This window comes from Sorex araneus, chromosome 5 (assembly GCF_027595985.1).
Source record: "Sorex araneus isolate mSorAra2 chromosome 5, mSorAra2.pri, whole genome shotgun sequence".
Lineage (NCBI taxonomy): Eukaryota > Metazoa > Chordata > Mammalia > Eulipotyphla > Soricidae > Sorex > Sorex araneus.
In genome coordinates, this window is record NC_073306.1 from 77801623 (window position 1) to 77826547 (window position 24925).

Below are 24925 nucleotides of genomic sequence, written 5' to 3' on the forward strand. Positions count from 1 at the left end.
TATTGAGGCTGGAACTCAGGACTCCTGCATGCACAACTGCACACAACTTGTTGAACTATCTCTCTAGTCCCAAAGTTGTTTTTATAACCCTGCCTTTTCTTCAACAATGTAATTGAATTTTATTTATTCCATTGTTGTAATATTTAAAAAATAAAATACAAAGTGTCTCTACACAAACATTCTGTCTAATTTGGTGCTTGCCTCTTATCCTATGATGTTCAAGTGGAGAAATATTACTTTATAGGAGATGCTTGACTGTGAAAAACTCAGTCTCCACCCAATGGGAGAGGAGGTGGTTCCTAAAAGAAAAGTTTCCAAATGCAATCAGAAAAATCAGTCGTGCTAATGAAACTAGTGTCACTAGCTTCTTGTCTGCTTTTCTATTATCATGTAACACTTCAAAACACTGCATATTGTCTTAAAGATTCTAACATATGCAATGACTTGGTAAGTTTCTCAAAAATATAAACCAAGGCAGTTGTGTAAAACATTTATTGGTGTTACATAAAATATGAGTCTAAAAACTATAACGTGTAGATTCAACTACTTTTGAAAATAAAATTTATTGGAATAACTACCCATTCACTGATGTATTGTTTATGATTGCTTGCATACAAGGAACAGGTGAACATTTGGGATAGATTGCATAGTCCACAGGTCAATAAAATGTTGCTATTTATTATCTGTGGAAAACTTACTTAACATTCTATGAAGACTCACATTTGGTTAAAAACTTTAAAAAAGAGTAAATTAGAAATCCTGGTGAAGCTTACTTCCCTGCCAGCTTTAAACAATTCTTAATAATGTTAATAAGCATTGAGCACTTATATGGGGTTTTAAGATAACTGGAATGATGTCAATATGTCCTATGTAATACTAAGAGAATTATCTAATTGCTAAAAATTGCCAAATATAATTCATACTTTTATGGGAAATATGAACTGGTTTTCAAGATGACCATTAACAATTAGGAAAAGATAACCTAACTTAAGGATTATAAACAAAATATTAAATTAACCAAATTTCCATATTATTTATCATTTGAGGTCTATTTCTGTGCATTATATGTTACTACAAATACACAATTGTCATCATGTTGGTCTAGTCAAAAAATTTCTGTTAATATTATGTGTGAATTAGCAAGAAGGAAAAATTTCTTTCTTTAGCATATTTGATGTAGACAAAATTTTGGTAATTGTTTCTTTATCTTCCTAGGGAAATTCTGTAGAGATTCTATGATGAATTTGGATTCTATCAGTGAGGGCTGTTTATTCACAGAACCCAGCAATCACACCATTGCTTATAGTATGCAATCATAATATGAAGGAAATCTGCGTTATTTTCACCAAGACGCTAGATTGATTGTTTTTAATATTGAAGCCCATCATATTGTTGATCAAACTATTGCTTAACTATGTTTCAAGTCTTTACTCAGTATTTATTAGTCTACAGGTGGTTATATAGATAAATAAGCAATTTTTCTGTATAGCACCAGTACGTGGATATGTCTTATATTAGTACAAAGGTCTAATGTATCTTTGTCACAACAGTGAACAATATTGCTATGAAAATAGTCATGATTTCAATTAAAGTAATATTGCAAAGTATTGGTTTATGAAAACACAAAACCTAATTATTATCAAATATAGAGAAATTTCTCCAAATTTTAAAACTGCTTGAGTTGTGCCTTGAATAAGAGTGATGACAAAATCTGTAATCTTCAGGTCTTTAGCTTATCACACATATTCTTTTTGGTTTTGACACTTCTCTTTGCAAATTCCTTATCTCATTAGCGAGTCGTTCACTCTCAGCTTTGAATCCTTCTTTTAGCAGTTTCTCCTGTTCCTGAAATGACAAGTGGAGACTTGTTTTAAGCATGCTATTGAACCATACTAAGAGAAGGTTACTTGAAAAATATTATTATCATTAATGATTTAACTTACCTCTTGATGAAGACATACAGGGATATTAATGTTACTTCCATACTTGCTAGCAAACTTATTTGTTATATATGTTGGATTAAGGTGTCATTTCAACAATAAGTTTTATTATTTAAGAAACATATATATAGAATAATGTTGCTTAAATGCATAGTAGTTTCTCTGATAGATTTGGGGAAAGTAAATTTAAAGTTCTGGGAAGATCTCAGCATCCTGGATAACAATAGGAACTTTGTAATGCACAAGAGAGATTAAAATACCAATTTTATAAGGCATTTGGAAGAAACTGATCTCAACTCTCTAGGATGACTGAGGTACTCAAGACTTCAGAGAAGAAAGTAACTGCAATTGTGGTAGAAATAGCAGGAGGTCTAGAATGAGTTTACTTCCAGAAAACACAGCTAATTTTTTGCATACTAACAAAGCTTTAATGGATGAGGAATTGTTCTGTTGAATGAACAGTTTTCTTTTTCTTTATATATATATATATATAAATTTTATTAGTGAATCACCGTGAGTACAGTTACAGACTTACAAACTTTCGTGCCAGTGTTTTAGTCATACAATGTCGAGTACCCATCCTTCCACCAGTGCCCATTTTCCACCACCAATGATCCCAACACCCCTAACACTATCCTCACCTCGCCCCTTCACCCCACCCCACTTCTGTGGCAGGGCATTCCCTTTGCTCCCTCTCTCTTTTTGGGTGTTGTGGTTTGCAATAGAGGCATTGAGAGACTAGCATTGAGAGACTATCAGGTTTGTCTATAGTCTACTTTTGGCATGCATCTTTCAATCCGAATGGATTCTCTTAACATCCTTTACTTGGTGTTCCCTTCTCTATCTGAGCTGCCTTTTCCTCCAGCAGGTGAGGCTGGTTGAATGAACAGTTTTCTTAAGATGAAGTATATTCTTGGTAAAAAAGGTGTAACCACTAAAAGGTTACAATTTTCTAAAGGTCTAGATAATGTTTGATTACTGGCTCTGAGCTCAAGGATCACTCCTGGTGGGCTCAGGGGACCATATGGTGCTACGAGGATTGAACCTAGGTTGGTTGCATGTGAGGCAAAAACCCTACCCCCTGTACTATTACACCAGCCCCAGCAATAAAGTATTTTAAATTAAGATCTCCATGTAGTCTTTTTTAATATACACTATTGACACATAATTTAAAGACTGCTGTAGAGTGTACATAATGTGATGAGAAAACATGGGACTGGAGTGATAGCACCGCGGGTAGGGTGTTTACCTTGCATGCGGCCAGCCCGGTTCAATTACCAGCATTCCATATGGCCCCCTGAGCACCACCAGGAGTAATTCTTGAGTGCAAAGCCAGGAGTAACCCCTGTGCATCACCAGGTGTGACCCACAAAGCAAAACAAAACAAAACAAAACAACCAAAGACTTGATGTGAATGATTTCAGGGTAATATTTGCTTTGTTATAGGTTTAGCAATGAGAAAGAAAACCCACAAGTATGTTTGTGTTTAATGAAGAAATGGAGAAAAATCAAACAGAAACATTATAGTTATTCATGTACATACCTGAAGTTTAAGTGCCATTGCTCTCTTTTGTTCTTCTAACATCTGAGCCCTGTCCTTTTCCAACTTCTCGGTTAACTGTCTCACATGTTCCTGATAACTCCTTTCTTTATCTTCCATCATTTGCTGGGTCTTTTTTTGTATCTCTTCCAGTGTTTTTGCTGCAGCTTCTGCAGATTCGGCTTTCACACGTTCCACTATCAAAGAAAAAAGAAAAATTTTTGTATGGATTAAAACATTACATCTTTCTTCCCTTTACTTGAACCTATAATTCCTGCACCTGTAATTGTTCCTGCAGATTAAATGTGCTTTACTCATTTAATACTTACATGACCTTAACAATTTAAAGCTATCTTTATTGTTCTTGCTCTAGTAAAGGGATTCTAGGTACACCGAACCAAATTATTTAAGCTTAAAGAGTTTTTGAAAGGATTCCTACCTTCAATGACCTTTTCCTTTTCTGTGAGTGTCTGGTCTGTTTGGAGAATTGTATCAGTCACAGATTCCTTGGAACTCAAGTAAGCCTGAAGAACTTCTTCAGCCTTAGGACCCAGAGAACACAAAGTTAGTGATGGGCAATGGTTGTAAGCATTAGATCGTGTCCGTTCATCAGTCTCCAGTGCCAATTATGCTGTTATACCAAACAGAATTATTTATAAGAAACTGTTTAGATAATGGGAAAACAAAATTACCTTTTTAGTAGCCCGAGGACTCTAATTTTGTGATGGTTAGTGTTGTGGTCTCCTATGAAGTAAACTTGCTAGAGAATGAAGCTGTCTCAGAGAAAGCAGAAGGAGGTAAAGAGAGGAGGGAGGGTGCGGTTGGAAAACCAAGATAGACAGATGATATTCTTTGAATATCAGGATCTAGCTAGTCTTAAAGCCATGAAACCTAAACTGATAAATTACCAATTCTGTTTAAGATACTATTCATGAATTTCTGTCTCTTACAGCATAATTATTCGGTTCTAATAGTGGATTGCAGCAGTACCCTGATGGTTAATCTGATAAACCAGTTTAATCTCAATTGTTAATTGAGCACACATGCTTGGATGAGTACATGGGTCATATTTGTCTCCCTGTACATGTTTAAGGAATAAGAGCATAAATGTTGTCACTGCTATCACTGCACACCCTTGTGAAGTGACCCTAATGACACAGATGTTTCAGAGAGACAAGTGAGCAGCTTTCCTGATGAACAAATCAATCTTAGTTACCTGCAGTCCCTTCCCTGGTTCCTCATAGTATCTTTTTTTCAACTCTTTTGTCTTCTCTAAAAACAGACGGTAGCCTCCTGGTTTAGAATAAACGCCTTGTTTCACTTCTTCTTCTAAAGGACTGAAAATATCCTGAAGCAAAGCTGAGCAACGATCTGATGATACTTTCCGATTCTGTCTACAAAAGTCATCCCGTTTTTCTTCTAGCCGGACCTGTAATGTGACAATCATAAGTGAAGAGAATAGGAGATAAAGGTTACCTTGACCTTAGAATTTCTGGAAAGGCTTCTTAAAAACAAGTCTACGTTTCCTAAAAAATATATTCAGTCACCTTATCAAGCTTATAATCCTTTCTCTTGATGTAAAAAAATTGTTTGGAGGCCATACCCAGCGGTGCTCAGGGCATAGTCCTGGCCCTAAGCTTAAGGACCATTCTTGGCAATCTCAGGGGACCACATGAAGTGCCAAGGATTGAGTTTGGCCAGCTACATGCAAGACAAATGCCCTACCCACTGTTCTATAGCTCTGGCCCAGATTCTGACTTTTAAAAGAAGTTCATTTATCCTTGGAGATGAAATTCAAAACTGATAATACAAAAGCTTTATGCTATGCCTTATTATTTTCAGATCATGCTAGTGACTGTTTTTGGAGTAACTGTGGTCCAACATAAAGCTCCTGAAAAGAACCGAGACTATTTTTTTTTTCATTTTGCTGAAATATCAAATTAGTCTGTAAGTGAGTCCATAATTTTATTAAGAGTTCTATTCTATACTAGAAAAGGAAACAAAATATAGAATACATTCCATTAAATTGTGGGAAAGACTATTCATGAAACAAAATTGTTTCTTAGATTTATGGCAATAATGAATGGTAGCTGTCACCACTTTGACATTTACTATGAATTAATCCTTTCAAAATAAACATCCATTTTCTTTTTTTATTTGCTTTCTGGTACCTAGATTCATTTAAACTTGAGAAGAACAATACCCCTAATTCCTTTTGAAATGTGTGGTCTGTGTCTTTGAAGGAACGCTTGATGAAGATTTCAATGGCCTCTTTCTCAATGGCCCTGTGAAGATCCAGCAGCTCCTTGAGGGTTTCTGTGGGCAGCTGCAACTTCTGGCCCATCTGTTGGCTATAGTAGTCAATGGCTTTTTGCACTGCAGCTGAATTCTCTATCTGGGCCAAGGCTAAGACTGCATCCTCCATGCAGGGCATTTCTCCACTATTGATAGCATTGACATAGGTCTGCACCAGGTTCTCTAGACCTACAATCAGAAAGCAAATGATAATGCTAGATTCAGGTGGGGTACAAGCTTCCAAGCATGGGCCAGTCTTCTTGGGTCTTGTTTCTATTGTCTATTGATAATAACCTCATAGTGGGGTTTTATACCTCACAAATGAGTGCAATAATTCTAAACATGTCCTTCTCCTGCTGACTCATTTTATTCAGCAAGATACACTCCATGTCCACCCATTCATAAGAAAATTTTATTTTCCTAAAACGTTTTCATTTTCAATAACAGCTGCATAATATTTCATTTGGTAATTTGCCATAGTGAGAAATAGTTCTTTTCTGTGTATTATTAATTACATCTATTCATACCCATTTCTCTCTCAGCATTAGTGTCTCCAACATCAATTGGTAGCTTGCTACAAAATGCAAACTCTTTGATTCTGTTCAGATCAGCTGGATGAGAACTTTATGTGTTTATTTATTTTGACAGTGCTGGGGATCAGACCCAAGGTCAAGGTGAATATTCTACTACTAAGCTACATCCCTGGACAAAAATTCTTTTGGTCAGGATCACTGGATGATATATAGGCACATTAAAATATTAAAATTTGAGAACTTCATGGTACATATCATAGATCCATAGATCTGTATTTATTATGTGTGAACAGCTGCTTTATACCTGAGCAGCAGTAAGACAGAGACAGTATCTATCTCATTTATCATTAGATCTGCCTATGGTAAGCATTTGATCAAAACTTGTGCAATAAACCAAAAGACTTCATCTATTTTTCTTAGTGTAGTTGTACTAAAGGTCACTTTCTGTGATGATAGAAATGTCTTGTGTGTGCTGTCAAGTATGACAGAATCACCTAACCAAGAATGTGAATATTTTACATATGACTTGTGATTGGGAATTTTTCTTTGTTTGATAGTTAAATTTTTGAACCATAATCATTGTTAGCTATCCTCTTAAATACTTCAGGCCCTGGTCAACACCAATTTTTTTCTTTTTTGTCAGGGGATGAATTAAGGCCACATCCAGCTGTGTTCAGAGCTTACTCATCAGTCTGTGCTCAGGGATCATTACTGGCAGTGTTTAAGGAACTATATGGGGTGCCAGGGATTGAATCAGGCTAGGTTGCATGCAAAGCAAAGTACCTGCTATACTATCTCTCCAGTCCCACAGCAGCTTAATTTTAATAAATAGAGATTTTGCTTTTCTTCATTCGCTTTCTTATTTCTATTTGTCCAATAAATTAGACGTAATTCTTTGAAATTGTTGATATTGTATTGAAGTTAACACATTAGAAGTAGATTTACATTTCTCAAAAGTGAAAATAGGAAGATATTAAATCTTTGTCCTTTAGGATTAACAATGACAATAAAGATTGGAAAAGGGACTTACGAAGTCCAGTGACCTTGATGCCTCCTGAAAGGGTTTTTGTTTTGGAACTGCTAAAGATGTAGGAACAGAAGTCTGCAGCTTGTGTTACAAATTCAGGATCCAGCTCATCATCATGCAATGTCTCAAGCATTTTTAGTTTCTTTCGGTTGGTGGGTTGATCAAAGATGAAGCATTTCTTCTTTGGGAAGAACTTCCGGATACAGAGTCGAGGCAGATTAAAATTTTTATCTTTTTGACTGGTACCTAGGTGAAATAAAAGGAGACAGAGAGAGAGAGAGAAAGAAAGAAAGAAAGAAAGAAAGAAAGAAAGAAAGAAAGAAAGAAAGAAAGAAAGAAAGAAAGAAAGAAAGAAAGAAAGAAAGAAAGAAAGAAAGAAAAATGGGTTAACACTTTTTTGGGCAAAGGGCCAAATGTTAAATATTTTAGGCCTTGCATATCAGGGGATCTTCTTTCCAGGTATTCAGTTTTACTATTGTAGCAAGAAAATAACCATAGCATATAGGTATACTCACTTCTCAAAAATTCTGAAGTCACTTTGACTATATGGAAGACCTATGCAAGTACCTGTCATCACGAACCAATTTATATTTAAAGAGGAGTTTTGCTTTTATTATAAAAGGTAAAAAAAATCAAGTTATATTTAATATTCTTTTGGAGCAGTAAAGAAATATTTACTATTTATTTACAGAGGAACTTTGTATGTGTTAATTAGTTTGATTTGAGTTTACTTTGGGGTCTGAAATACCAAAATTTTTTGATATTAAAAAAAATTTCCATATAAACTAATGGTAGTTGCCTTTTCCCTATGAAATAAGGCCACTTTTATAGGAACATTCTATCTTCTGAATAAAGGGGAAATATGTATGTATAAGTGGGCAAAACATTAGCACTGTAGCACTATCGTCCCATTGTTGATTGATTTGCTCAAGCGGATACCAGTAACGTCTCCATCGTGAGACTTGTTGTTACTGGTTTGGGCATATTGAATACACCATGGGGAGCTGGCCAGGGTCTACCGTGCAGGTGGGATACTCTCGGTAGCTTGTTGGGCTCTCTGAGAGGGACAGAGGAATCAAACCCGGGTTGGCCATGTGCAAGGCCAACCTGCTGTGCTATTGCTTCAGCCTGGGCAAAATATTATTCCAATAAAAATTTATTTGCAAAAATAGCTGATGGAATGAACTGCTATCACTTGACTGTGAGTCACAAACTGCCAACCACAGAAACAGTCTACTATTTATTCTTTTGATATAAGCAGGTAGATTAGTGAAGGGCCCTCTCACATCATGGCAATGAAATTTCTGGGAAGTAATAAAGTCACCAATCCTATGCCTGACCCACCTTCTGGATATAGAAAGCAAGACCTGATAAGAACTTCTCCAGCAGCAGACCTTGAGTAGTCTGGACACGTCCCTACAGAAAGGGCTTGAAGGAAATTACTGAGACCCTTCAATTCCTTGCTTTAATTTGATTAACCTTCAGCTAGTCCAGACCAGAGAAGACTAGACCTATCCTCCCAGAGAAGATCTAGCAGGAAAAAAGTTTAAAAAAATGAGTTTCAAAGACCACTCCCAACTCTACCCACTTAGCAACAACCCTAGCAATGGGCTCTTATCAAGCTAGAAAGCCCCATATGGGGGTGGCTTGTTAAGACCCTATAAAAGCCACTTTGAACAAATGGACGGGATACATATGTTGCCCGAGCCCATGTGCTGCTTCTACCCATGTGGCCGAGCACATGTGTCACCCACATCTCCCTTCTTGAGGTTTGTACTTCCATGCTTTTATATCTAGTGCTGAAATGTGTGTAGGGCCTCTCTCTGCCCTTGGAGAAGAATGCGTTGTCCCTTGAGAGCATTACTCTCTCACTTTCCCTCTCTCTTCACCTTCAAAACCTTCCAAATAAAATCTGTTCTATTTCACTACTCTTCTACTCCTGAAATTCTTTTCTGTGAGGCGAGACAAGAGCCCTGTAAACCCTGGGTAAAAATCTAAGACTGACTTTCCTTTCTTGCACAGAGCGACTCCTTGTCCCAACCTAAGTTTGTGGCTCCCTGAGAAATCGGATGATCAACTTCCAAGCTGAGAAAACCAAGCAGTCATCAGGTGTGACTTGACGGCCACCTAGTGGGGCTGGTGGGACTTTGGCCCATGCCAAGCAAGGGCTCATCGCAGACTTTACCAGTTCTCATCAAAAGATGGGTCTCGGTGTGACAAAGGTGTATCAGGAAAAAGTGATTATCTCTCTTCTCCCTGCCTCATATAAGTCACCTGCGGGGCCCACTGACATCACTTTGGCTTCTTGATTTCTTCACAAATAGCTAATTAACACATTCTTTGACCAATTGCTGCATCACATGCTCCTAAGCAGGCATATACAATTAATTGTAGCATAGCCAAAGGTGAGAGGAAAAAAATATTCTTAAAATTTGGGGAGAGTATAATTAAAATTAAATTTATTGTTTAGATAATAAATCAATGCTACTTCTTAGTAATAGTTGAGATTAGGATGTAAGTGTAAAAATGTTAAGTATGAAAATGACAATTTCTGACATATGTCCTGCCCATTTACCAATGATAAGTCCTTGTTACCTTTCCTAAGCTTTAGTGAGAGCTCCAGGTACTCATCAGGTGTGATGTTCTGTCCATCTGCTTCCAAATCTAGGGAGAAATCTCGTAGGGTCCACACAAAGTCTGGAAAGAAGCTCACAAAGTCAGCTGAATCATCGATCTCATTGTCAGAGGGTGAGGATTTTGCCCTGATTCGATCTGTTAGCTCTGTGACATAGCTGAATTTCGAGCTCAGGAAAACAAGCACACCGGATCAGGTACACCCCACCCCCCGCCCCCATCCCATTCACATTTGCTGCAGATATTCCACTACCATCATTTTTATTTTTTCAGTTTTAATCAATTATTTAAAAAACTAGTTTTGGTAGCATGGTTACCTTAATATTGTTAACTTTTGAGGTTTTTATGTAGGAACCACACATTAACTACTACTTTTGGGACCCTCCCCACTACCACCAGAGAAATAGGTATTATTGAGCCTAGCATAACCACCACCATTTTTAAGAGGCAGTCATTCTGCACCAAAGCTTGCTTAGTAGAAAAATTTGTACATCCATGACCATGGCCTTGAGGCATATCTGCAAAGATGAGACATGAACATCCAAGAAGTTAGCTAGACCACCAAGACATGTGCAACTTGCAGGAATCAGGGATATAAATGGTGTGAGAACAAAAGTGCGGGTCACTCTTCTATTAGAGGGAACGGCACTGACTGGGTCAGCTTTCTCCACTTTCTTAGCTTTCTGAACTTGTTGAACAAGTTGAACAAGCAACTTTTTACTTGCTTGACTTGTGCCCAATAAAACTTTATACTACAAAACTCATTGCTTCGTGTGGTCTTTCAGATACTGGACCCTAGTACTAGCAAAGTGCCTAAGACATAACAAAGTGTTATATGTCACGTCTAGTGCACTTCTTCCCTCTCCTCTGCCAAATTGTTTGACAAGCTCAGTTTTGCATTGAAAGGTCGAGGGTTTGTTCTTACTTGATATTGGCCATCCCCTTAACTAGTTTCTCTATATACAACAAATAAATGAGAGTATCCAGTGATTTGTTTACTGCTTTGTGTCTTTGCAAAGTTTCAGTTGAATTCTGTAGATCCTTGCTCAAAGGGCAGGTGAGCCTCATACTCCTTAGCTGGTCTGTCCTGAGGCTGCCACAGAGGACTCGGACCTGCACTGCGGGCTGTACAGGAAACCCCCAGTTTCCTGTGAGCTCCGTGTTCTCCTCCAGCTAGCGGGGACCAGTTGAAACATATCAGTGTCCTAACACCTTTTAATTCTTGTGGTTCACTGTTTCAGAGAATTCCTATTTTGTTGACTTGTTAATTAATTAATTAATTAATTCTTGGGTCACACCCGGCGATGCTCAGGGGTTATTCCTGGCTCTGCACTCAGGAATTACCCCTGGTGGTGCTCAGGGGACCATATAGGATGCTGGGAATGGAACCTGGGTCGACTGCGTGCAAGGCAAATGCCCTACCCACTGTGCTATTGTTCCAGCCCTTGTTGACTTATTTTAACTGTTTTTTTCAAATTAATTCTTTACTTTCTGTTTCCTTTAGCAAGAGCTCTGTCTTTTTCTTTCATAGTTCACTGTCACTGTCATCCCGTTGCTCATCAATTTGTTTGAGTGGGCACCATTGTGAGAATTATTGTTACTGTTTTTGGCATATCCAATATGCCACAGGTAGCTTGCCAGGCTCTCCGAGAGGGGTGGAGGAATTGAACATGGGCCGGCCACGTGAAAGGCAGACACCCTACCGCTGTGTAATTATTTTCACATTCTACAGTATCCTATCAACTTATTTTTAAATATTGACTTTTTCTGTTTCTAATTCATCTATTAGATCTTCGGTGGTTATATATCCTTTATCAGAGTGTTTCCTTGGCCGTGGCACTTTCTTTTATCTTTTGAAATCAAAATTTTATAGAACATTTTTGGTTTTTAATAATTAGAAGCTATTCTGTCAGGGGGAGGGTTGTTTCTGCTCCTTGGGTCATATTTTATTCCAGCTGAGTTCTAAGCACCAAATTCCTTTGCACTTTGCTTCTTTCTTCTCCCACCTTTCCATCCCCGCTTCAGGTAGTCTGTCTGCATGGGGACTTTGCCTTCTCCTTCATCCCGTATACTGCCAAGATGTTCTCTTTTCTCTAAATGGCTGTAGGCATTATTGTTCTCACCCTTTATCCCCACAGCCCTTTATCATCCATCTGTGCCTGCAGTTTCTGTTCCAACTACTTCCTCTGAAGCTCATAACTGGCCTCTCTGGTTAGTTTTCTGGACGAGATCCTCCAAAAACTTTGTCTCTAAGAATGTTTTATTGTTTGTAGCTTTTTAGTTTTGCCCCCTTTTCTGCCATCTTGGCTCTACCTTCACTTGTCATTTTGCCTTTTACCTTTGCCTTTATGTCTGCTGAATTGTCAGTTCCTTAGTAGGTACAGAGGATATTGTGTGTCTTGAATTATATTTGAGTTTTCTCTTTTTGTGCTTGATTCAGCAGGATTTACACTTAGGCCGTTGTTTTATTATTATTTGATTTCTGGCCTTCCCCAGTGGTGCTCAGGATGCTGTGTGGATGGGTGGGGTCGCTCCTGCTCTAAAAGGACATGGTACTGCTCAGAAGCGGAGGGCCCAGGAATACCAACCCCCTCTTAGTCCCAACTCTGCTTGGGAACCTTTTGGCGTCTGGAGACGTCAGGATGGAATTGATTCATGTGCTCATATCTCTGTCCTATCTACCAAGGCCCCGCATCTGATGTTTAAATACAGGTCTCTGGCTGTGCAGCTGTCCTGCACTACGAAAGGATACTGCAGTTGGTCCATGGCCTGCTGGGTGATGGTACCCATGCTGTTGTACACAAAGGTGCTGCTCAGGAGGATTGCTAAGGCAAAAATCCAGGAGTCATTCTCGTTGCTACCCTGGAAATCAGAAAACATTTGGACAAGGATAATGTACTATTCCAGATCAACAGTAGAAAAAGTCAGTGAATTTCACTAAATATTTCTTGACTTCCTCCGTCCCTCTCGAAAAGCCTGGCAAGCTACTGATAGTATTCCACCCGCACAGCAGAGCCTGGCAAGCTACCCATGGCGTATTCCATATGCCAAAAACAGTAACAACAAGCCTCACAATGGAGATGTTACTGGTGCCCACTTGAGCAAATCAATGAACAATGAGATGACAGTGCTATGGTGCAGTGCTATTTTTTGACTAATGACTGTTAACTGCAAAAATTCATACAAAAATGATTACTAAGAGAACTTGGACTTTGAATGGCTTTTTGATTCATATTTAGTTCATTTTGATTTCAACAGATCCAAATATAATTAATGGCAGGTAAATGTGAAGCAAGAATTTAAGGTTATTAGAAATTTTAGGATATTTTATATAATTTAAAATAATTTTCCACTCTTATAGAAAAATTGCATTATATGAAATAAAAATGTTTATTTCTATTTTATTAGGTGATTATATATTCCTTATGTTTTGAATTTTTTAAATATGCAGAAAAATTCTATAAGATAAATATAGATCTAGTATATCTATTCTACAAGTCAGAAAGCTAAGATTAAAAGTTTTCAAATAATTTTCTAAGAGAGTTGAACTTTTAGCAGAGTTTAAATTTAAACACAAGTGTATGGGGCATCAGAGTTCAAATTCTCAAATTAATTTTTCTGTAGAGAAGAGTTGAAGCATTGATCTATTCCATTAACTTTATGCACCTATATTGTTACTCAGCTATAGCACATTGTTAGTAGTTAGAGTATCATCCACTTACTACTATGCTATTCTTTTATAATTCTGTATTTTGAATATACTTTCTGATCCATTTACTACACTTGATCTTATGGTGTGTAATGGAAACAAATAACAACAGATATCTATCTATCTATCTATCTATATATGTACATATAGATAGATATAGATAAATACACATATAGGTTAATTAAAATTAAATAAGACAATTAAAATTGTCTTATTTAAAGACAAGTTAATACTTCAAAAATATTCAGACATAAATTCAGACATAGATTCATAAATTCAGACATAAATTCAGACATAAAAATATTCAGACATATTCCACAATGGAATCCTCAATCCTTACCTTCTCTACGTCTCCCAGGCCTTCAGTGTCAAGAAGAACTAAAGTATGATCAGACTTCTTGGGGTGAGGCACACACCACATCCAGATTCCTTTGGTGTGAGATTGCACTGTGGATCCTAGAGAGAAGCCTGCAGAGCAGGGGTTAGTGGGATTAGCAGGAGGAGAATTTTTTTTTTTTTTTTTTGCTTTTTGGGTCACACCCAGCGATGCTCAGGGGTCACTCCTGGCTTTGCACTCAGGAATTGCTCCTGGCAGTGCTTGGGGGACCATATGGGATGCCGGGGATCAAACCTGGGTCGGCCGCGTGCAACAGGAGGAGAATTTTAATGCAAACAGGTATTAAGATTGGGATAAAAGTTAACTTAATCAAATGTATATTAGAGAACAAATTTTATACCCAGTTTTAGTTTTAAAAGGGGGATAATTTTCAATACTATAAAATATTTATTCTTCTCAAAATACATCCTTTGCATATGGGAAGCCCAGGTTGATACCTGGCATCACATGATACTCCAAATGCATGGAGTGAGCCCTGAGCAATAAGTAGGAAGTAGTCCCTGAACAACAATTTTTCGTGCCCCCACTACACACACAAGCCAAAACAAACCAAACAAATAAACATATTCATACAGACATTTTCATAGTAATAAAAGTTAGCAAACTATAAATAGAAAGAAATTAGTTTAACATAATGTGGTCCATTGAATATAAACCCATAGTCAACTTCACACTCAATGGAATAAAACAGAAAGCTATCCTGCTACAAAAATTTACCAAAATATATAAGAAAGCATAAAAGATCTAGAAGAAAATATTAGGAGAAAGCTACATAATATTGAACTTAGCACTAATTTCTTGTATACGGCACAAAAAGTACAAGTGAAAGAATAAAACAGCTAAATTGGACTTCACTACATTGAAAACTTCTGTGGTTCAAAACATAGTATCGAAAGAGTGAAAAAAGTAGCATGAAAGAAGGTGGATTTATTTGGTAGTTTTGGATCTGATGCAGGTTTGAGATCCGCAGTATATAAATAAATCCTAGTAAAAAATGAACAGATAATTTGAGTAGACAATTTAGAAAAATACAAAAGGATCAGTAATGAGTAATTTTTAAAAAATTGCAACATAACTAGTCATTAGGAAAATGCAAACAAAGACCACTTCATACCTATTAGGATGACCACATTTTTTTTTAAAAAAAAGGAGAAAAAACCAAATATTTCTGATTAAGGGGAAAAGAGGCTGGAGCAGGGGGTAGGGCATTCGCCCTTCATGCAGCCAACCTGGGTTAGATTCTTCTGCCCCTCTCTGAGAGCCTGGCAAGTTATTGAGAGAATCCCACCCACCTGGCAGAGCATGGCAAGCTACCCGTAGTGTATTTGATATTCCACAAACAGTAACAAGTCTCACAATGGAGACGTTACTGGTGCCCACTCAAGTAAATTGATAAGCAACGTGATGACAGTGACAGTGACAAAAGGAAAAAAGGAAAAAAATGTGCATTTCTGGTATAAGGTTAAAATAGAATTGCAATGGAAAGTTATATGGTTAATTTAAAAAAATGAATATAGTATTACCAGCAATTCCATTTCTAAGTTTGTACCTCAAAATACATGAAAACCAAAATTTGAACAGGTATTTCTACAACCATGTTCATACTAACATTATTCCTAATAGCCAAAAGGTGGAAACAACTTAAGTATTTATAAATAGATAATGGATCAAAATTAGTATGCATTCAGCCTTAAAAAGACAGAGTTATGACATAAAATGCATCACTGATATACCTTGAAGAAATTAAACTAAGTGACAGGGACAAATAATGTATGATTTATCCTATAAGAGATTGCAGAGCAGGAAGATTTATAGAGACATAATGTAGAATGGCACTTGCCAACGTTTGAAAAGTTATTCTTCATTGGGAACAAAGTATCTGTTAGAGATGAGAAACTAGTGAAGATGATAATGATAATGTTAGAAAAATGTGTCACATAACTGTACTCTTGAAATTGGTTATAATGGTGAGATTTTCATCAGAATTATTATCTAGTTCTAGGACTGTCATAGAAAATAGCATAGAACTCATAAATTTTTTTTGTCATATGACAAAGTCCATATGACCCAGTAATATTATTCTTTGACATCTATTCTAAGAGCACTGTGTGACTGAGTGTATATTTAGACCATCAGTTACCCACTGATAGATTGGCCCTTTTCTATGTGCACATACAAGGTCCTGAAACACAAAATAACTTCAACAGAGTGAACAGTACATTCTACGAGATACTTAAATAAAATGTTCAAGATAGAATAGAAAAGTTAGAATAAAAGATAAAATCCTATGAAAGATCTTCAGCAATAAGTCTTACTAACACAGAGGATTCTAATGGGAAGTTGATGTAAAAATAGATGTAATGTACAGATTACAAAATAATGTAAAATATTATGAATAAAATCAATGGTTTACATAAAATGTATGTCTCTTGAGTTTGATGTCTGGCACTGCATGGTCCCCTGAGCATAGCTAGGTATGACCTGAGTACAGAGCTAGCAGTAGCCCCTGACTATTACCAGATCTGGCCTAAATCTATCTCCCTAATTAAAATTTATTTCTAAAAAAATTTACACATTTAAAACAATTCATAAACCTTATAAAAATCAAGGGCTGGAGCTATAACATAGCAGTAGGGTATTTTTCTTGCACACGGCTGAGCCGGGTTCAAGCCTGGCAAGCTACTGAGAATATCTCACCCGCACAGCAGAGCCTGGCAAGCTACCCATGGTGTATTCAATATGCCAGAAACAGTAACAACAAGTCTCAAAATGGAGACTTGTAACGTCTCCATTGGTACAGGCTTTATTTGGTGCGAATGTAAATTGGTGTAGCACTACTTCATACGTGAAAATAGTAAAGAGACTACTTAACACTTAACAAAAATAAAGCAGAAATTCCATATGATCCAGCATTTAAACTTTTAGGTATTTATTTAAAGGCTACCAAAACACTAATTCACAATGATATATACCCGCTGTGTTTGTAGCAGCATTATTTTAAGTAGCCATGACATGGAAACAGAAGAAATGTCTCTCACTGGATGACTGTATAAGAAGCTGTGATACAGAGAGACTGGCACACATCAAAAAGAACAAGAAGAACCAGTGCTAGTATGGATACAGGGGAAAAAGGGACTCTCATTTACTGCTGGTGGGAATGTCAATGGGTCCAGCCTTTCTGGAAACAATATGGACATTCTGCGTCAACTTATTGGCCCAGACCGTAGATCCTGATGTCTCTAGACTATATGACATGTCCTAATTCCTCAGTATTGAAATTCTAGCACACCAAATTAGATGGGAAATTAATATAGAAGCCACAAACACTAAACTAAACCCCACAAACACATTAATACAGAAGGCTCATCTAAAAATAAACTGCTTAATAAATTCCTAGACAAGGACTTAACTCTGTGATTAGGTATAGCAATGTTCACATTAAAAATTGATCTTTAATACTTATTGATTTTAATACCAGACATTTATCATCTAATTAATTTAAACTCTAGAATTGTATCAACAGTTGTGGCATTTGTCTACATTAAAAAGAAAGGCAGCTAGTGCGGCCTCCTGACCTCATATCTCTTCATTCTCAGCAGTGGAAAACAAATTACCAAATGCTTTCTTTTCAGCAGGTCGACTTTAGGGGGGAGAAACTCCAAATCAATAATAGTGAATTTTTGTTGAAATATTGAATGTAATCAAAGTAAAGTGAAAGTAAAGTGAAATTTACCAGTTATACATGCGGGATAGGGGGCTGGGGAGGTGGGGGGAAGGGGGGAGGTATACCATGATTCTTGGTGGTGGAATATGTGCACTGGTGAAGGGATGGGTGTTTGAGCATTGTATAACTAGACTTAAACCTGAAAGCTTTGTAACTTTCCACATGGTGATTCAATAAAAGAATAAAATTTAAAAAATTAAAAATAGAAAGGCATTTGTACTCATATGCTTCTTGCATACAAGTATGGAAATAACCCAAGTGTCTAAGAATTGATGACTAGATAAAGAAACTATTGGTACATATATGTAACTGAATATTAGTTGGCCATACAAAAGGATGAAGTCATGAAATTTGCTGCTACATGAAGGACCTAGAGAATATCATGCTGAGTAAGGTTAGACAACGGAAGAGAGACTGACACCAAATGATCCCTTTCATTTGCTGGATATAAAGAAACATAAAGGAGGAATAACAAATGTTCAAAGATAATGGAAACAAAAAATAACAGAACACCGGTATTCTGAAGGAAGCATGTCATACATATATAATATTTATATTATATTACATTATAAAATATTTTGTAGAACAGACAGGTGGGAGGCAAATGGAGTTGGGGAGTCATTGGTGGAGGGAATGGAGACTGGTGAAAGGATTGATATAGAAACATTGTATACCTGAAACCCAACATTAAACAACTTTGTAATTTCACAGTGACAAAATTTTTTAAAAAACGGTTTTTAAAAAAATAAAGAAGTTGTACATATAATCAATGAAGTACTACTCAGGCATTAAAAGACATGGAAGATTATCTTTTGTGACAGTATGAATGGTACTAGAGGTAATTAATGTTAACAGAAGTAACCAAAAATTAAAGACAAATAAATACTGGGTAATTTCTCTCAAATGTAGAACATCAACAACCAAAGGAAATGAATTAGCAAATCCCAAAAAAATAGCTTTAGAATCTGAAAAATATGATGGTTATCAAAAAGAAGGGGGGCGAATTGGAAGGATAATTGGTTATCAATCTGATAATAAACTATATTTGAATTTTTGTAAAATTCAATAAGGCTTATACAGATATAAGATGTGAAACTATATTCTCATACTTTTTTCTACAGTATTGCAAAATGATAACATGACCGTACAGTTTTACTTAGACATAAGAGAAGAAGCTAAGGCAAATGGAAAGAAAGTTAAGCTGACTCCTTTATATCATACTGAAGAGAAACATAAGGGCAGAGCTGTGGACTGAAAGCTAGTTTCCAGTATTTATCCCCATTTCTATTTTTCTCTTTGAATCACCATACTCAATGCTAGTTACGCAGGTTGTCAGAAGACACTCAGCAGACCTTTCCTGGTATTGAAAACAAGCCAAATATTAATATTAGGCCAGGATAACTGTCCTTTCTCAACATAAGGACAGTTCATGCTCAGTCCACTTTGCCCCCCAAACTTAATCCTTACTTTGTTTAGGTTTATGGATAAAGTGGCGTGTGTCTCTGGGAACCAGCCCGCAATGGGATTTTATTATTCTTTCTGAGGTATACTAATATATAGCCCACGCATTCTTCCCAATTCTTTTCTTTTAAAAACCTTTCTTGTGCACATCTAGATTAAGCTGACTACTTTGAGGACATGAGTTAACCTTCATCCAACTGGCTTGTTGTCAATAAAGCTTTTTCTGTACTCTCACTGTGTGTCTCTTTTTTTTTTTTTGCTTTTTTGGGTCACACCTGGCGATGCACAGGGGTTACTCCTGGCTCTGCACTCAGGAATTACCCCTGGCCATGCTCAGGGGACCATATGGGATGCTGGGATTTGAACCCGGGTTGGCCGCGTGCAAGGCAAACGCCCTACCCGCTGTGCTATCTCTCCAGCCCCTCACTGTGTGTCTCTTTGATTAGCCCTCAAGTACCTTTTTCAGTGACAATATCACTTACCTGTTTTCTTCCCAGCCAGCCTGTTCATCAGGTAGGATTTGCCTGTGCGGTAGAGACCCACAATTGCCACCACCACCACAGGCTGTGAAATGGCTGCCAGTATCTTCAAAGCTTCTGGATTAACCACGAGTTGCTCATTAGCGTTCTCAATGAGGCACACAGGGCCTGGCATTTTGATCTCCGAGGCCATATTCAGAATGTTTTCTTATCTGAAAAAGCAGAGATTAGATGGAGTTCTTTCCCAGGTTATTTTGCATACAGAAAATGGAGACAAAATATCCCAACATGGCCAAAAATTATGTCCGTGGTGAATAGATAAAAGAAAGATATGTATCATTTATTTTTACCTGTTTATTTAAACTGTTTTTATTTAGGGATTGGAATGTACAATATTATTACACATACTTTTCATGGATACATCATCTCAACAACACACCCACCACCAAAGAGCCCCCTTCCTGCAACCAGTGTCCCTGCCTACCTCCCACCAGCCCCTGCCTTGTAACCGCAGCTCTATGACAAAATTTTCACTTCTGATGACATTGAGCATTTGTTGTTGCTTTTCTGCTTTTTTTTTTTATCCTACATATTGGAGAGATCTGACTCATAATTTAAATTGTGGAGTAGTGACAACTACACATATAGGTAAAAACAAATTTCCTGAAATTCCACAAAATAGTAAATCAATGATAAATTGATTAAGTAAAAATATTTTTCCAGAAAGTCATATTTTTTCAGTATATAATTAAAAAATATTATGACTATGTGATAATACATGCTAGGATTTAAATGAAATTGATGTAGTTTTTTGAAAGTTGCTAAATTATTATAATAGAATATTAAAAAGATGTTGCATGCCAGTGACTTTTCATATATTCAAACACTCACACAAACAAGATCTAGATTTATTTGAAAACTTGATTACATATAATAAATCTGTATTTATTTTTACTACATATAAATACTTTCATGAGTAAGTCAAAGAGTTAAAATTTACTTTCTTGCACTATCTATACATTTTATTTTCTCTCATGCTTATTTTTTTTCTCTGATCCTAGAATAGAGGTCCACCAAACTCATACCACCATTCCAAAAGTAGAATTGATATATCTTTTGCAATTTGCTTAAACATATATTACCATTAATCACATGCAGACATAGAAGCATAAAGTGTTGGGAAAAGAAGGAAAGAAATAGCATGGAAGGGAAAGTTAGAAGACATAAATGATATGCAGTAGGACGCTGGCTCAAGGGGACATAGGTATATTTGTGATGTTGAAGAATTATAGAGCTAAATGTCTAAACCACAGCGTCAACAGAACAGAAAACATGAGACCCAAACTTTAATAACCAAAGTAAATATGGTGCCTGTCAAGATGGCAGTCTGGGGCGGGGTGTTGGGGTGGAAGAGGGAATCTGGGAACACTGGTGGAGGGAAGTTAACAGTGGGTGTGGGATTCGTGATGGAATACTTTATGTCAAAAACCCAACTATGTATAACTTTGTAATTCATGGTTCTTTTATATAATAAAATTTTGAAAAAAAAATGACGAAAGCATCATACTTTCATACTTTTCTTTAGGTTTCATTTGGACTAAGGGCCTTTCTAAAGCCTTGGATGGGCTTGTGTTAGCCAAGGACAATGAAATTTAAACCTCATTGGCTTTGTAATAAATTCCAAGTAAATGTGGGGTATATGTATATATATGTGTATATATATGTGTGTGTAATCTGGATGAGAATATGGAAAATAGAAGAATGAAAATATCTGGAGGGATAGAAGAGTTATTCAAAGAATAAGTGTATTTACAGTTAAAGACTTCAAGGCTTTCTTATTTTGTTCTTTTTTTTGTTTAATTAGAGAAGGAGAAGTCGGAAGGAGAGGGGGATGGGCTTTGGTGAGAGAATGGGAAGGGAAAAAGGAAGCAGAACTGAAAACCAGAGCAGCCAAGCCAAAGAAGTGAATGGGGCTAGTTTGTCAAGCCAAGGAATTCAGGGGAGAGTTTCAAAACACATTCAAAACTGTTTCAGAGCAGCACAGAAGTCAAGGCACAGAGACACGGTGTTTTAGTGACTCCCCAGAGTAGATTTTTTTAAAAGAGTAAGTTTTTTAGTTAAAAAAGAGTGGGACTAAAATTTGCCTGTAAGTAGCTGAAAGGTCGCAGAACTCACAGTGTGCAGAGGAATGGAGATGAATGTGTGGCTATTTCATCAAATGGCCATTCAGTCTTGAGCAAACCTCACAGTAGTAAGGAATGAACTAGCACTAAGACACGAGATGAATATTTCTAAAGCAAGCCCACTGTAAACAAAGTCGAGATGCATGATTTAAACGTAACAGTCTTTTCATGAATCTCCATTTTTCAGCCTGGTTTTAAGGGTTTTCTTTCTTTTTTGATTTCTAACAATGCCAAGTTGCTGCATAGGCTGCTTTGCTTTCCATTTAGAAAAGTTCTCCAACAAAGACAATGATAATTTAATAATATTCCCAGTCAATACAGAGGAGTCAGTAAAGAGAAAGGCAATCTTCTTATAATGCTGTTTAACCCACACTTGGAAAGACTAATTACATACACACCACAGTGCCACTAGGAGAACACCAGAAATTCACTCTCATCCCGACCCACACCTGCTCACCAACCTCATCTGGAATCTCTCTTGGTGAAGCTCATGTTTTTAAAACATGAACAAAAGTTTATGCAACTTGTAACACCCCCTTCCTGAACCGGATCCTGGAGCTCTGATGTGATATTTTCACTAGAATACCATTAGTTCTTGAGAGCAAGTTACTTTGTTAAGAAAGTAGTCAGAGTTCTTACCTGTTGCTGTCTTCTCTCCTGAGTGTAGGTGATTCTGTTATTTCTCTGTCTTACTGGACTTTTACTTCAGCTCTCAAGCATCTGGGGCTTTACAGGTTTCCTTCTTTAAACAATGGATCAAAAGCAAAACAGTATTTGGCAATGTGAGTTTGAGTAATATGAAAGTGAAAGTAGAAGGGTACAAAGAAATGACTCAAAACCTCAAAAAATTTCTGGAAGCTCTGCTAGGACAAGATTGCATGGGTTTGCCATGATTTCTTAATTCAAATCTTAAAGAGGGAAGAAAAAAAGATATCTTAGAGACCATTTGCTGTTTTTTAAAAAAATGTTTACTCAGTGTTTTAATATAACTGGGTGTGTTTCAGTGTGGGTACTTACTTTGAGAGACATGAAATGAAAAAGTACCATATGATTCTTTTAGGTATAAATTTCTTTAACAGTGGACACTTTCTCAGTGGACCTGACTTCTTATCATTAAGTGCAGTAACTGGGGAAAAGGTGAATCTGACATACTCAGAAATACCCAAAGTCTAACCAGCATCAGACACCAGTTCAGTACTTGTTTGAATTGTTCTTGTAAAGTTGCTTTCCTGTGTTGTTTTTCTAAGTTGCTTCAGACAATAATAGAAGTAGCAGTTTTCTTTCTTTTTTTTTCCTTTTTAGGTCACACCCAGCAATGCTCGGGGGTTGTTCCTGGCAGTGTTCCGGGGACCATGTGGGAGGCCATGAGGTCGAACCCGGATCGGCCTCATGCAAGGCAAATGCCCTATTGCTCTGGACCCAGTTTTATTTCTTGATTTGTAGTTTTCTTCCTGAGTTCTGGCTACACTGGTAGTTTTCTTCCTGAGTTCTGGATACACTCAAACAAAATGAGTGATGTTGTCAGTGTTTTACAGTTAAAGAGGCTGAGGGAGAATAAATAATATTCCTGTCCAACTTTAAAAAATTGGGGAATAGACCAAAAACAAGCAAACAAAAAAATCCAGTGAAAACTGCTAATAGAATGAGGGTTACCAATGGCAAAGAGAGTTAGAGAGGATGGTGAGAGATAAGCTGGGGGACTTAAAAAAAAAAAGATGATGGGTTGCATGGGTAAGAAAAAAACCTGAAATAAAACACCACATGACTCAGTCAAAAAAGTAAAAAATCTACATATTTATAACAAAACACATGCATGTACAAGTATGTGAATAGGGAGAATGAATAAAAGGGAGAAGAGAAGAAAGACTTTTTAATAAAACTAAATGTATTCTATGTATTCTTTAGTTTGTGATACAGATATTATTATTTTCATACTCTTAAAATAGTAAGTGCAGGTTAAAATATAACGTAATGGAGGTTAGTTATATTTGAATAACAAGACACTGGACAAAAAATATCAGACAGGTAGATAATTTGTGATTTCTTTATATGATGTCTCAGTGTGCTGGAATGGAAAGATTAAGCCAGGCAAGCGAGAGTACAGTCAGCGGTAATATGATTGCCTTGTACGATTGATCCCTCGCATCACATATGGTACCCAGAGCACCACCAGGAGTGATCCTTGAGTGCAGATCTAGGAACAAACCCTGAGCAACACCAGTTTACTTCCTCCTTCCCTCCACAAAAGGAAAATGCTAAATTAGGTTTATCAATGCTCTGTATTTATGAAAACAAACTTAAACCCTCTAGTATTTTATGCTTCTTCCTTTATCCTCATTAAACATGATGGTCTGATTAACTCTCTCATAAATTAAAAGTGTCTGGCTCTCTTCTGCTTTTCCTCATGACTCGGCTTTGTGGTGTCAGTTCAACAACCCAACCCTACTTGTCTGGAATGTGCCAACCGAAACTGAAAGTAAGAACCAGCTCTTCATTTCCCATAAACAAGTTGATGTTAAGAAACAGCTCATTTAGTACGGTCAGCTGGGTGCACTTTGTTTTCAGACCAGTGCATGAAAAATACTTTTAGGAACTTGTTTTAAGTGCTGGACAAGGAAAGACAAGTGCTTTGTACGAAGGTGTTATATTTCTTTACTTTCTAGTGTGCTTAGATTTGCCCTCTCTAAGATGCTCCCACTAAATTGCTTATATATTCTAATATAGTAACAGATGAAATTAATTTCATGCTAGTATTACTTTAGAATATGTCTCTGTATTTTATCTTTTGTATGTTTCCAAATATAGCAGTTCCATAAGAGACTATGAATTTCAGGTATGGCATGTTTCTCATGTGAAGAACTCTGTCTTAGAGTACTCAGAAATAGGGATTTGTTTACCTAACTGGTGCCACCAAGTCTGAGATACTATAGAGACAAAACCAGTGGATCAGAAAAATAACTTGCAGGTTTTTTGGTGTGTGTGTGTGTGTGTGTGTATGTGTGT

The 24925-nt window shown here is 36.8% G+C and overlaps 1 protein-coding gene across 1 annotated transcript; it reads right to left on the reverse strand.

The window, feature by feature from the left end:
* Positions 1-474: 474 nt before the first annotated feature.
* Positions 475-22688, reverse strand: LOC129404896 (guanylate-binding protein 1-like). The gene is made up of 11 exons (XM_055139056.1): positions 22562-22688; positions 19743-19951; positions 14019-14146; positions 12722-12831; positions 9931-10127; positions 7339-7581; positions 5684-5964; positions 4697-4909; positions 3920-4022; positions 3484-3677; positions 475-1845 (listed from the first exon to the last, which is right to left on the reverse strand). The coding sequence occupies exons 2-11, from the start codon at positions 19930-19932 to the stop codon at positions 1729-1731; spliced, it is 1776 nt and encodes a 591-aa protein (XP_054995031.1). The 5' UTR covers positions 19933-19951; positions 22562-22688; the 3' UTR covers positions 475-1728.
* Between the last annotated feature and the right edge of the window lie 2237 nt (positions 22689-24925).